At 40.1% G+C, this 14,838-nt stretch overlaps 2 protein-coding genes across 2 annotated transcripts in view; both read left to right on the top strand.

Moving 5' to 3' along the window:
* The window catches only part of LOC145449718 (CD166 antigen homolog), a 169,438-nt gene that overhangs the window by 33,032 nt on the left and 121,568 nt on the right, over nt 1–14,838 (top strand). The gene's annotated exons all lie outside the window — the stretch shown is intronic.
* On the top strand, nt 3,651–13,630 carry LOC145450788 (MAM and LDL-receptor class A domain-containing protein 1-like). The gene is made up of 10 exons (XM_080329295.1): nt 3,651–3,781; nt 4,953–5,137; nt 7,077–7,189; nt 7,755–7,866; nt 8,409–8,503; nt 8,854–8,942; nt 9,029–9,134; nt 11,574–11,718; nt 11,774–11,860; nt 13,368–13,630. The coding sequence occupies exons 1-10, from the start codon at nt 3,731–3,733 to the stop codon at nt 13,549–13,551; spliced, it is 1,167 nt and encodes a 388-aa protein (XP_080185421.1). The 5' UTR covers nt 3,651–3,730; the 3' UTR covers nt 13,552–13,630.

The following is a 14,838-nucleotide window of genomic DNA, read 5'->3' as shown; positions in this document are numbered from 1 at the left end:
GGCCAGCCAGGAAAAACAAGTGTCCACCCCTGCTAACAGCATACGCACATGATATTAAACGATGAAAGTCCCAATGAATACAATTATAAACCGTTGAAACAGTGGCTCTAATGACGATATAAGTTAGCGTATTTCAATGCTCCATTTGTTTTAGTTGTGATACGGCGTTGGTCCCGTGCAGGGTTGTAATGACACGAGTCATGACCCCTGTTGTCGACTCGAGTCAGGGTTTTTTTATGACTCGACCTGACTCGAGTAATTTTTTCAAATCCATGAAATGACTCGAACCAAGTCATATGACTCGATTCTGGACGGCCAAGACAGACATTTCATTGCAACTTCGAAGAATAGTAAAGTCACCACAACATTGGTATATCGTCTATCATTCCTGATGCTTGGAAAATAGGACCAGAAACTGATAGAACTGAGTAAAATCACGACATCATGAATGTGAGTCATTTTATATCACTCAAGCAGAGTTGAAAAAGTGGGTTGAACTGGATTCAACTCAAAATTGAACAGTGAACACTATGACTTGGACTCGAGTCACAACACTGACTCGGACTCGACCCTCTACGCACTGAATGGACTCGGACTTGACTCGGTGGTGGATTGAAAATGAATCGACTTGACTCGATTCAAAACTATAAAAGTGAGATTGACTTGTGACTCGATACCTTGTGACTTGGTTACTACCCCTTTACTTTGGTCCTGTGTAATTATGCATTGTAAGGCACCCAGGATTTTTAACTGTAGCTGCATACATTAGAATTTGCTCCATTATTATCAAAATCGAATGATTCGATTCGAATCGAGTCAAGTATTCGAGTATTACTCATCATGACGTCACAACAAAACTTCAAATACGCGACCATGCGACCACAAAGAATACAATGCTATAGTACCGTCACATTACAGATGAGCATATGCTGCTTGTTTCGTTGCTCTCTGCTGTGGGTTGTTCACGACTACACAGATATGTAGCTTTGTATTCAAGGCTGTATAATTATGACGGAAATCAATGTAAAACAGACATGTTTAATGCATGGTCCTTGTTTAAAACATGTTTTATTGTTTTTCTATCCATTACGTCACTAATCTTTAATTGTGATGCCACAGTAGATTGGCATTGACAATTGAAAATGTAGGGTCAATGTGGCTCCTTTGACGAATAAGTCTTCTGACAACTCAAAACTGTCTTAAATGGACCATAAAGTATCTTCGACCAACATCGTTATGCAACATTTAAGGTCGGCAGCCATCATCATCAGAACATCTATTCCTATATCTGCGAAGTTAAAACTGTTAACCGATTGCGATTTCGAGGGCAACAACCATTCCATATCTTATACATATATCCAGGCCGTGTTGTCGGCAGTTTTGTCATCGTTCTCTAAATAGATAGTTTCAGCCTCGAATTAGTCACAAAAACGCTTTATTTGGGCTAGTTTGTCAAAAGACACCACAAAATGTGCATCCACGTATAATCAGTGCCAACAAACAATAGGAAGAAGAAAAAACCTAACGATTTCATAGGTTAATAATATCAAACGAAACCACAAAATGTGCAGTATCCATCGGAATCGGTGCCAATAAGCAAAAAAAAGAAAGAAAAGCCTAACAAGCACGCTCAACAGCTGATTGTTACAGCTGTTGAATAGATATAAATCGTTTGCACTGTAACAGTGCTTCCAAACTCAGGTCAGTTAAGTTTCTCCTAAATTCATTTCTCGCCCAGCGAATCTGTGAAATATCGGCTTCGACAGTAGCCGTTGAGGGAAAGAATGTTGCCAGTCATCCACATAAGGTTTTTAGAGCTTCAAAATCTTTGGAGGGCCGAACCGATTTCCATGCAACATTAAAAGAGATCACTTCGCCAGTGCCATCGATCTCATCGCGGAAAGAATTTTCTTCCCGATCCTTTTCCAGGAGTTTCCTTTGCGGTCTCTCAACACATTCTATTTAGTAGCCCGACTATCATTTCTCCTTCAGTCTACCGATATATTTTCGGAGGACTTTTGTCACTTCAGGTGGCTTTAATATTACCAACTCACATGGAAGAGTCCTGGGAAGGTTAGCTTGTTTAAGAACATTGACGCAACAAGACTGTTTGGCAAAACGAGACTATGCAGCTCGGAAATAGCCAGCCAGTTTGTTGCGTCACAATGTTCAACTCGATTACAATGCAAAAATCGTGGTTGATTTTGGGGGTTCCAGTTCCATGAGCAGAACATAATTTATATTTAAATAATCAGTACTGCGGCAGCTTCTCATTGATACCCGTTTCATCAAATTTAGCGCTCGACAAGCCGGTCAAAAATGGTCGTAAAATTGCCTTCGGACAAATGGAAAGTATGACGTAAACCAAATGCAGTCAGCCGTTCAATCTCGCTGTGTCACACCATTTTGTAACGCGGTCCTGTTAGCACAACGCCATGAACGAAATACACTATTTGGCAGGCCGTGTTATTTTTGGCATATGCCAAAAATTGCTTATTTTTGGCATTTTCAAATTTTTATTTTTGGCAGTTTTGGCATCTGGCTCCTGAAATGCCAAAAATAACACGGCCTGCATGTATCGCATGCAAATCGACCGTAGGCTCATGCTACATGTTTTTTTTTTCGAAAGTATGTAAAAAATTATTGGGATAATTATACAACTTCAAAAATTATAATTTTTGTAATGCATTTATGTTCAAAACACTGTTCAAAACTTATGACGTACCTACACCTATAAGTGTTTCTGTGACACAATCCTTTTCTCGGCAACAGTAATAAGCTAAATACTTGTGCAGATTGTACAAATGTACAAGTCAAGTTATGTTTGCCGACTGAATGTCAAGATATATTTACCAGCACCGTTCTATATGATATAGGTGCCGAGTAGTCAATGTATCTCTTATAGCCGTCTGGTCCACAATACCGCTTCCTGTGATATCTTCGCGATCGGTGGCTAAACCAGATTTAGAAAGCCTGAGGGTATAGTGACGATAAGCCGATGTAGGAACGAAGCCTGTGATAGGAGGCAAGAGTCTATTGTAAGTGTTACGTTTAGCAGCCGCTGTATAGAGCGTAACTGTATGGTCTGGGACAGATCCAGGATATACGAGCAGTACAGATGAGTTACTCAACAGTGGTCCTCGGCCGCCAATTGGTCACATTCGAAGGGGTCCCAGTTTCCAAAGCAAGCCACTGGTCGCAGAGTTGGACAAGTATAAAATTTTCAGCTTTTCCGAATTATATTAGAATTAGAGTTATACGCAGTTTTTTTACTATCTTGATTATAATGATTGAATTCGCAAAAGCTTGAAAGTTGAATGAAATTCCAAATCGTAAAGAAATACAGCAAAAATCAAGTTCACTTCATATCATATCTGAGTTTATTTTCGTAAGTACGAGAATATAACAAATGTCTTTACGTTAAGCTTGGGTCGTTTGGCACTGTACAGTTCAGTAGTATTTTCAGGAAAAACAGAAATTAGATTAGAATTAAAATGAGAGCATAGCATAGAAACCTGTCACAGATTAGATTAATTAGAGCGATCTGTCGGTATGTAATTCTAGTATAATGGGACAATTCAAATTGTATGGTTATCCAAGTCTGCGAGCTGTGGCTATTCCCTTATAGGCTGTACTTGAAAATGATGAAGTCCAGTTTTAAATGTTATATGCTTTTCTTTCTGGTTCAAGTAACATATAGCGACTGACAGGATATACACAGTAAGTCGCCATGGACGTATTGTTTGGACCGACCACGACCACCACCACAGCAACAACCACGGTACGTTTTTATAGCAAAGATAGAGCCCGTCCAATATCGGATGATTGAGCAGATACCGACAAAACCGATAACCGGCCATAACACCCTCACCGATAACCCCGCTCTATATTCGGCCGATATTCCAAAGATACGGCATCTGGCTTAAGTCGCATTCCCAAAACTTCGGAGCATATATTTGCAGTCATTGCTATGCTTTTACCTGAAATAAACTAGAAAGGCTGCATCTGGACACTTGCAAGCAGGGTTGGTACACAAGTGCAGAGTTGGTCAGTAACGAAGTACTTCTACGTTTTGCAGTACTTCAAGTAGATTTTGCCTACTCGCAAAAAGGGTTTATGATTTTATACTACTTCTACTGCTATTTGACAGTTTTCAGTTTTTTAGCCAAAACAAGGCCTAAAATGCTTACTTACTTGTAAATCCCTTCTACTTCTATTAGAGTACCGATCGTGACTACTTTCATCACGTCTGCTCAAGCAGAAGTGACGCAGAGTAAAATAATTTATCCTCGAGTAGAAGTAGCTATTCCAAGTACGTAGAAAGTATTTTACGCTGAATTACGCCAAAAAAACCCGAAACCTGTCTCGTAGAAGTAGTCTAACCCATAACCACTTGAGGAAGTCACGTAGAATCTACTTGGTATAGTAGTACTTCGTTACTGACCACCTAAACCTGTAAGTTATATACGAAATATTGATGAATATTCCCAATCTAGCAGACGCGTATCATAGTTCAGTGACTCTCTACTAACGCATTGTGACGTCACTAAAATTGCCGATATTTTTAGCGCTAATGGCCGATACCGATATTTCTTTCATAGAGCGGTATCGAAATACATTGAATGAATTTGTCAATTTGCAATTTAATGATAGTTAGCGCTCAAAATTACCGGATCACGACCTAATATATCGATCTTGCCTTCCGCCACATGCCACATTAATTTCATCGCTAATCCTTTTGTGTTATCTTCTATTACTTTCCATCCAGTGTACATGCCCCCTCTTCACATGCTGTAGGCCAAGGTGGTTGTCTGATTTCAAGACCACTCCAATTCGTTTCGGAGCCTTTCTATCTTTTCATTGTATCGCAATTTTGTGGTGTTTCTGAAATGAAGAAATTATTAATAAACTGATACTGATAGAATCGAATGTTTGTTGAAATTTGTTAACAGCCAGCTCCGATCCTGTACGCGCCGTTGCTGGACGGGGGAATGGTCGCGCCGTACCGAGATGAGTTCGGGATAGCGTCTGTCATAGCGAGAGACATGAGTTTGGCTCTTTTTGTCATGATGGCTTCTCACAAGGGGAGGCCGGAGTATCCGAAAGCGCTGTGGCATTGCGATTTCGAAGACGGCTGGTGAGATACTCATTTCTATTATTGTGCAGTGTTTGCTGCTATTTACTGCGGCTGTAATGTTTAGACGCGAGTAGACATGGTCAAATTATCACTATTAAGTTTGGAACACGAAAAAAGAACTCGGAATTATATAGCGGTATAAATCCTACGTGTATGCATTCCTGCGTCCGTACGTGCAAGCATCATCTGTATTAAAATGTTGTGTTTGATTTATACCACGGTGTAATTTTGAGGTAGGTTCTTGTTTCGTGTGTCATGGGTTTATATTCACACCCGTATATCGGGGGTAGTACACGGGTGTGAATGCACACTTTTTATACTCGGAGTCAGAGTTGCTATTCAAGATCAAGTCAGTGTTGGGAAGACTCGAGTCATGACTTGACTCGAGACAGACTCGAGTCACCCTTTTCGTATGACTTGACTTGACTCGAGTCACTTTGCTAAAATGACTTGACTTGACATGACTTGGCGTATCAGAAAAGTGGATTGACTCGTGACTCGGAGCAAAATTCACCAGTCAATTTCAAGTCATCAAGTAATCGCGGTGTCGATAAAAATATGTATCTTGCATATGTTCGGGTTGTTCGGGAAACGCCGGTATATAATCCACGAGAGCGACCAATCATTCAATGATCGTGCGTTTTACTGAGCCTCCATAGTAGCATCTTATCAATTCGTTTCTCTATATTCTCTATTTTGGCTGGTAACTATAAACTGAGGCTAAGCAATTACTTACGTAGTTTCACAGTTTTACGTATATGTGAGCGATACAGCGCCTTCTTGCGTGTATATTTAACTCTATATTCGTTCATCGGTTCAGAATCAATGACCACTCAATCTGTATTTCAGACGGCTAGCAAAATGCAATGACGTAATCACGCGTCATACTTCGAAAAGGCAACTTGACTTGAATTGTGACTTGACTCGTGACTTGACTTGACTCGTGACTTGACTTGACTCGTGACTTGACTTGACTCGTGACTTGACTCGTGACTTGACTTGACTCGTGACTTGACTTGACTCGTGACTTGACTTGACTCGTGACTTGACTTGACTCGTGACTTGACTTGACTCGTGACTTGACTTGACTCGTGACTTGACTTGACTCGTGACTTGACTTGACTCGACTTGACTCGAGTCACCACACCAAAAGTCGAGTGACTTGACTTGACTCGAGTCACCTTCGAAAATCGATTGACTTGACTTGACTCGAGTCAAAATGTTCAATGACTCGACATGACTCGTGACTCGGAGGTAGCGACTTGATCCCAACACTGGATCAAGTGTCTCCCTGCATTTCCATTCAATTACGAGTAAAGTGGTGATTGATTTTGCTACTTCCTTAAGTAGTAATGACTTTATCCTATTTCTGCACAACAGTTGTTAAGGCAAATATACGCCTAGAATAATTGCTAGTTTAATTACTTGTAAATCGCTAGTTCTACTTCTACTTGAGTAGAAAGTGCTACTTTAACCACCTGTGGTCAAAAGTGGAGTGGAATAAAAAAAAAAGAAATACTGCGATAGTTTTTCACGAGGTCCTTGTGACGACTTCCCGCATAAAACTGATGCAAAATTATCCCGAACTATACTTTTTAAGTAAAAGTACGTAGTTTTGCCTTAAAAAGTAGAAGTGGAAGTAATCAAAAAATGTAATGCTTGAGTAAGTACTGCTAGTAGACAAGACCTAAGGTTTACTCAACTCGAGTCATGCGCAATGACTCGACCAAGCATCGACTCGACATATTCTATATATGACTTATCAGAACCGTTAATTGAAAAATAGGTTCAAAAACTATCTTTCATCTGTTTGAATAAAGAGGGCGAGAAAAATGAGTATATTATGAATCCGAGGCCCTTGATATCACAGAAGGGAGTTTGACAAGGACTTGACCCGTGGCTCCCTGACTTGGAGTATTCATCAAGTGATCTATTTCAGGTGTCCAGATTTTCAGTACAATGTCCGCGGCGACATTCCTTGGAATTTACGTAAAGGCGCAACGCCCTCCAATGAAACGGGACCAGATCACGATCATACGCGGTTCAACGAATGTAAGTGATATAATTTAGTAAGACTGGAATGATTTTCTGTAACTATGGAGTTCCGCTATAGTACCTTTGGTCAATGGTCATGGTCATATTACTCATATATTATTTAGCCTTAACCTTCAATGGTCGCGCTTTGTTGAAGCAAAAAGCCTAAAAAAAAATAAGCTCAAAACCATCTCCAAATGCCAGAGCTGAGCAACTAGAAAATTTCCACCTTTATCAAATTAGATTAGAATTATATCTACACATTTTCTTTTGAAATTAGATTAGAATTAGAAGTTCTGAATTCCCAAAAGCTTGTAGATTGGATTCAATTCCAAATTAGAAAGAACTACAACAAAAATCAGACTAATTTCATATGAAATCAGAGTTGATTCTGACAAGCCAGAGAATGGTAAATGTCTGTACACCGAACTTGGCTTGTTTCGCACTATACCGTTTTCCTGTAGCATTTTGAGAATTAGAATTAAATTGAGAGCATATATTCATTTGACAAATAAGAATAATCTTGTTGTCCAAAAGTTGTCCAATGCCTTGGTGCACACTTATCGGAACCCTTTCTCGATAGACGGTACATATGTCTTCGTTGAAGCGAGCAAGCGACGAATGGGAGAAACAGCGGTTTTTGTGACGCCGTCAACCTTACTGCTCGACAAACCGAATTATTGCCTGAGTTTCTGGTGAGGAACGATTTTACTAAAGCAAACGCGAAAAAAAAACTACTAAGAGTAGCGGTGGTCAAAGTAGTCTATGTCTGTACTCATGTAGAAGTAGAAGTATAATATAAATTCACACTCAAGTAGCCTACAAGTTGCGATTTTCAATTTAGTAAAACCGCGGGTATTTTAAGCCTATAGTTTTTCCTAAATTGATTGAAATGACTTCGACAAAGTAAAAATGATTCCTTACTGACAATCTATGTGGCTAAAAGTGAGACAAAAGAGTATATTATTGATGCGATGTTTAAATGAATGAATGCGGATAAAATTCAGTTGAACATGACTTGAACTCGAGACTAAACAGTAATTATCAGTGTCACTTAGACTCAGACTCGACCCTTTGCATCCTGACCTGCGGAGTTGGAATTGACTCGGAGGAAACTTAAAAATGAATGGACTTGAATCGAGTCAAAACTATGAAAGTTTTTACTTGTGATTCGGAACCTTATTGCGACTTGGTTACAACCCTGCTCGAAACCTTCATCCATGTAATTTTACTACAGGTACAACATGTACGGCTCTGGAATGGGGTCACTTTGGGTGTACTGGAACGCCGCCGGGATCGATCAAATCCACACCGTTGTTGTAAAACATTCAGGTTAGTTTGGATTTTGCAACAAGTTTGAAAATCTATGAATTGTGTCGACGCCTTCCAATATTTATGAAGTTTCTCCCGCTCGTTGTTTTCCCTCTATTACTACGATTCGTTTAGATATACATACAATTGTTTGGTGTCAACTGTCAACCCATTTTGAGTAACTTTCAAGTTCTTGCAAGGCTGTAAAAATCAACAACAGAAAATGTATGGGTAATACATAGAGCATGACCGGTTATTATCCGTTCACCGATAATATCGAGCCGACATTTTACTTTGAAATATCGGTATCGGTCATTAGAAGTTAAAAAATACATTGATTATTATGGAAGCAAATGTGAAAAACCTTCCAGGCATGAGATCCGAGAATGGGAGTGACTGGCAACACAGCACCGTCACTTTGTCCGCCACAAGTACCCAGAAATTTTTCAGGCCTGTCTGGGTGAGTTGGGCTTAGTTGTGATATTTGCGAGTTCAAGTTAGATTGGCACCTTGCCGTGAATGGATTATTTATTTACTCCGTTGCAGTTCGAGTTCCGGGGTGTGAGAGGCGTCAGTTATAAGTCGGATATTGGCGTGGACGACATACTTCTGATTCCTGGGAAATGTGACGAAGTGCCGCTACCAAAAACAGGTGCGGGGAAATATGATTTGTGCTAACTATCCACCGGAGGCCAGTTTTAACACAGAGCCAAACAAAATACTATGTGGGAATTATAATGCTAATCGCAATGACAGTGGTCTAGTGGTCACATGGCGGTTGGTGAGACAGGGTCAGAGTAGTTGTTGGTGCTACTCACATAGTGCCGGTAAGTAATACCACAGAAACTAGTTATTCAAATAACAGTTTTCATTTGTCTATTGCCCCGGAATAGATATGGCCTGGTCGTAATTGTAAAATATACCTCCTTGTCCTTATGTAGTTGATACTCACAATACAACAGCGGCCGCAGATACTTTTAACGATCGATTGAAAGCAATTGAAAGGCAGCGTTATAATTTGCATTTTTGGAGATTAGATGTTTTTGTTATATAGTTGTGAAATCATAAATGGCGACATTAAATCGCGCAAAACAGGATGAATAATTTTGGGTTGATAAAATCTACCTCGAAGCGCAACATTTTACGCTGAATTTGGAACTAGCATTGGGCCAACTTTCTGCATGTAATCGAGCAACCGTGACGGCCCTGGCCTAGTTGATTAATGGAGGAATATATGCTGCTTGTAATGAGTAATGAGCAGTGAAGAATAGGCAGAGGTGGTCAAAGTAGTCAAGAAAGCTACTCAAGTAAAGGTAGAAGTAGCAACGAAAAAATCTACTCAAGTACGAGTAGAAGTACTTCTTCAATAAGCCACCTAAAATTACTTGACGTAGAAGTGGAATTCACTGACTTTAAATCTACTCAAGTAAGTAAGTAGTTTTGAAAAAAATCTTAATTCCTTCGCATGGACTGTCAAAAACTGCGAATTGAGCTACGATTCGTATTGATGCATTCCAGGAGGTATCAATTGTCGACAGAATAAGCGTCGTTTCGCATCATGGAATGCAAAATTAAAGTATTGATATGAAAATGCGGTACTAACCCTTTGTTGAGTAGAAGACCCCATTTTTAGAGAATATCAGGGCATGGCGCCGTACCCCTTATTATAAGGCCCCAAGTTCAGGCGGAGAGCAATACGTAGAAGTTGTATCGGATACGGTTTCATCACTTTGCGCGATTAGTATACGTTAATAACAAATATTGTGGATCGTAAAATTTGTACTTGGTGTGGATTTATTTTCGAAAATAGAGACAGTACCACACTTGCTTTTATGCTTCAACATGTATGTTCTGCAGACAAAAGAACTGAAAGTAATTAGAACTCAAACTATGATACTCGCAATTGAAAGTGAAATACACTTTTAAAACGCGGAAAATATATTTCATGTCTTTTGTCCATAAAGCTTAAAAGGTGATCTGCTAAAACAGGTGTCACGTTAAAAAAGCTGGATTTTCCAGATTAGCAAGATACGTAATGGGGAGCTAGATTATACTATAGGTAATTGCTAGATTGCGAAACGGCAGTTTCAAGCGTTATGGTTGGACATATTTACTGTGATGGAATATTTGATATAGGCGACAATGCGGTGTGAGAGGAACCAAGTAATCCGGTACCTAAATTATATGCTCGAAGCGCATCAAAATGTCGGGGCGTTACTTGACTTTTATGGATATTAAATGTTGGTACTCCGTGAAAACATCCCCGAAATTCCTCAGGCTATCTTTCGTATTGGGGAATAAAACAACTTCTACTTGACAAACTGAAAATAGAGAAAAGTAAGTAAGTAGATCACAAAATATTACGAAGTAGAAGTAGAGAACACCAGATCTACTTGAGAAAGTACCAGAAGTAGAGAAACTACTTGAGTACTTTCAAAAAGTAGAAGTACTTCGTTACTTACCACCTCTGAGAATTGGCGATACACACCGAATGAGACATGACAGAATAATTGCAAAACAATGAAATCAACACGCAAAATATATAGTCACGAGCAAAATTGCCGCATCAAATCGTGGTCCCGTAACGTGAGACGCTTGCCAGAAGAGTGCTTAATGCAGTGACTGTGACTTAATGTTTGGGTTGTCAAAAATAACCTTTTTTCGGATTCCGGGGACTCGCTGATTAAATTGTTAGTTTGCCAAAAAAAACGCTGCGCACCAAATTAGCCTCGATTCCAACTGGTAGATGTGAACGCACCGGAATTTGAAAAATTTGAATTTATTTATAAAAAAAACTACTTTTTTTTCAAATTTTACTTTCAACCCCATGAAATTGCTGAGTTGTCTACAAAAACGATGCAAAGCAAGTTTTACGCAATTCCAACCCGTAGAAGCGAAGTTCGCTGAGTTTTTCATTCATAATTCCGGGATTACCCACCGTCCAGGCTATTTTTATAAATCCAAGATTTTCAACTTCAATTATTTCGCTTCTGCCGATTGAAAGTGAGCAAATATTGTTAAACATAATTTTTTTGACAACTTGATATGAATAAACGCTGATTTATCGACTCACATTTGTCTCCATCCCCAGCTACAACGATGACCTTGCGCGGAATCACGACTCAACCCCCAACCACGACACCAGTATCGTGGAAAGCTTCTCACCCGAGCTGGCGGCGATGTGGGGACGATTACTCGCACGTGGAAAAGCAAATGTGTTGCGCCGGTGCTGTCAGGTTGAATGCCCCCAACGCTCTCAAGTCATGTCAGTAACCAATATCGTTTTTTCAGACCACGGAAGGGTCACCTGGTCCAATGTTGTGGTAAAAGTCTATACAACGTATTTTCAAATGTATGCTGCAGCGGGACAGTGCTTTGGTGAGTTGATTCGGTAGAATCTTAGATCACATAGATTAGGCCAGGGGTGGGCAAACTTTTGAGCTCGCGGGCCGCATTCAACTTCTGAATCCATTCGCGGGCCGCACCAAAACGCAACATTGGTATTTGATCACATAGCGAGGACATGGAGATAATATATAGGCTTAAAACCAAACATTGCTTTGATGATATCGTACACGCGTCAGAAACAGTGGCGAGATTTCATAGGCTGGTCGAGCTCAATAACCAATGTGTCAAAACTGTAGAGATGAAAGTCGATTGTCCCTATTCTTAGAACAGGATTGAAATTTGAATATGTGAGCACCTAACTGCTCATAGATTTACTAATTCCACTTTGGTTTAATGCCAGAACACACAATGCTGACAGCATCATAACCATGTTAGCATCAAACACGCTTGCACTATGTGTGATAAAATATAAACACCCTAATTCTACGCATACAAAGAACGAATCGGATAGTTAGATGGCATGAAAGATGACGACTGTGAATGAGAGATTTTTGAATATGAAATTGATACTAAACACAGAGCCATAACTGAGATTGGATGTAAATCGCGCGAAGCGCGAAAAAATTTTTCATTTGAAATCAGCTACGCGGCCCCTTTTAGATGCTTTCACGCCCCCAAGGGGGCGAGCTGCCCAGTTTGAGAACCGCTGCCTTAGAATTATCATGTTGCAATATACTAAGAAAAAGTTGCATTAATTCGATTTTTAGTAAGCATTTTATCAATATTTTTAATAAGTTTCTTCAGACTCTCGCGGGCCGCACAGAACGGTGTTGCGGGCCGCATGCGGCCCGCGGGCCGTAGTTTGCCCACCCCTGGATTAGGCTATAGTGACAGAATCGCTCCGCTCTCAGACACGAGCACATGTGGTTATTGGTCAACGTAGTCATCGCTGGTGCACAAATAGAAGTAAATTCGCAATTTTTTATTCAATTAAAAGTAGAAGTAGCGATTTCCAAGTAACTATTCTAGGACTGGCTTTGTACAAAGACTCAAAACTGTTAGGTAGAAGTGAAATTAATCCATGAAGCACATCCACTTGAGTAGAAATTTACGACGTTAGTTCTACTTCTGCTTGGGTACCAACGCTGAATACCTTAATAAACTGCGAGTTCTACATATAGTACACACAACCTACTTGAATTATATTTGTCGATTCGTCCAAGCGAAGAGCAGTTTACATTGTCGGATGAAAAGCATATAAAAAAGGATCTTAACGCTGTAGGACAGGGTGCGATCGATGGGTAGGGTCTAATGGTGTGATCAAACCCCGCATTCAACAAATTCAGATATCATCTATGCCGTGGTTGCAATTTTGTGAAGAAAAAAAACATAAGTCAGCTCAGCGTAATAAATACAATGAAAATTTGGGGTGGGATATGGGAGTAAAATTGGAGGAGTGGGTGATATATATATATATTTAAAGTAGCCTATACATCGTTAATTACCACATCTGGACACGAAATCTCTCGTTTGACAGGGTGAACACGCACGGATGCTGCGGTGGCAACCGTATCTACAAAAAGCGCACTCACGCGTGCTGCGGCGGCGACACTGTTTACAACATGATGCAGAAACGTTGTGTCGATAACAACCGGCTGGTCGCGCGCAACCCGAGCTCCAAACCGAGGGCGATCGGCAAGAGATCGATCGCTACGTCATGAAAATCAGATTCCGACGGACTTGTATTTACATTCACGTGAAGCTGTCCACATGTCAATAAATGCTGATCTTCATATCCTATACTTGTTTTAGTTTTACTGAGATGTGTGTGCGTGTTATGGATCCCGACTATTTATTAGTTAATAGTTTGAAGTAATATCGATCCGATACATTTTGACAGAAATATGGGTAAATCGGCCATTTGAGGTAATAATATCGGCAATTTCCGTGGCCTCTTAACTTTGTAGCAGGGAGTCAGCAAATACTAGAATGATCGGATGGATCGGGGAGCTGAATGAAAAAAGGTTAAGAACCACTGGTGTAAACGAAAAATGCGTTCTGTTGATTTTCGTCGCATCGTGTGCGTGGGGCGTATAGGCTAATTCAGAGGAACGCCACTTTCTGGTGTCATCTTGCTTTCAGACATTTTCAACTGTGAAAACTGAATATACACTTTTTCATACGCTGATAGAAGGTATAAAAGGGCGGTAAAGCGTAAACAGACCCCGCAGATTTGGGTTAGATCACATAAAGGTGTATGTGACGCATTTCCACCCGATGGAAGAGTGTGAGGGCACAATTCTGTCTCTGAAGGTACCGGTTGCACCCCACGCTGCAGTCCCTATTGTAATAGGTATAAAATGTGGATTACGTGCTTCATGCACGTACTTTTAGATCACAAAGTCTCCCTTAGCAAATTAGGCCAGGAATGATGTCACTTTTGATAAGGTTTGGTAAGGTTAAAGTTTAATAAATGATACTGCAATGAATATAGTCTTGGAAACAAAATGGAGGTTGCAACACTGCAGCTGTAATGAGTGAACGGAGATTCAGACTCCCTTCGCTTCCGGACTCTGTGTACAGGAAGCAGGAACCAACAGCTCAACAACGCTAACTTAATGTTTTTGTGTTATTCATTAGGAAGTACAATTTAGCCCAAACCACGCCCCTTCGTAACCACCGGCCCGTACAGCGCGATAATGATCGATGATAGCTAATCACTGTAATCAGTGATCATATCTATATATTGAACGATGTTTTTTGAGTCAGCGCTCAAAACTTAACAAAAAAACAATATAAATAAGAAGCCAAACAGCAAATTTATCAGATTTTGTTAGCGTTTAGGCTTCTTGGAAATATGCCATAGTTGGCGATCTGGGGATATACTTCCATTCTATCAGAATGAGGTCATGTATACCACATAAGCAGTTTATTATACAGTAGCATACACTAATAAACCGTTACTGAGATCAGTGTTTTAGCAATGGTGAGAAATATCAGATTGATGT

The sequence above is a fragment of the Botryllus schlosseri genome, chromosome 11 (genome assembly GCF_051294905.1).
Source record: "Botryllus schlosseri isolate E-star chromosome 11, Bs_hap1, whole genome shotgun sequence".
Classification (NCBI taxonomy): domain Eukaryota; kingdom Metazoa; phylum Chordata; class Ascidiacea; order Stolidobranchia; family Styelidae; genus Botryllus; species Botryllus schlosseri.
Note: the sequence above shows the minus strand (reverse complement) of the source record. Positions and strands in the feature narration are given on the sequence as shown.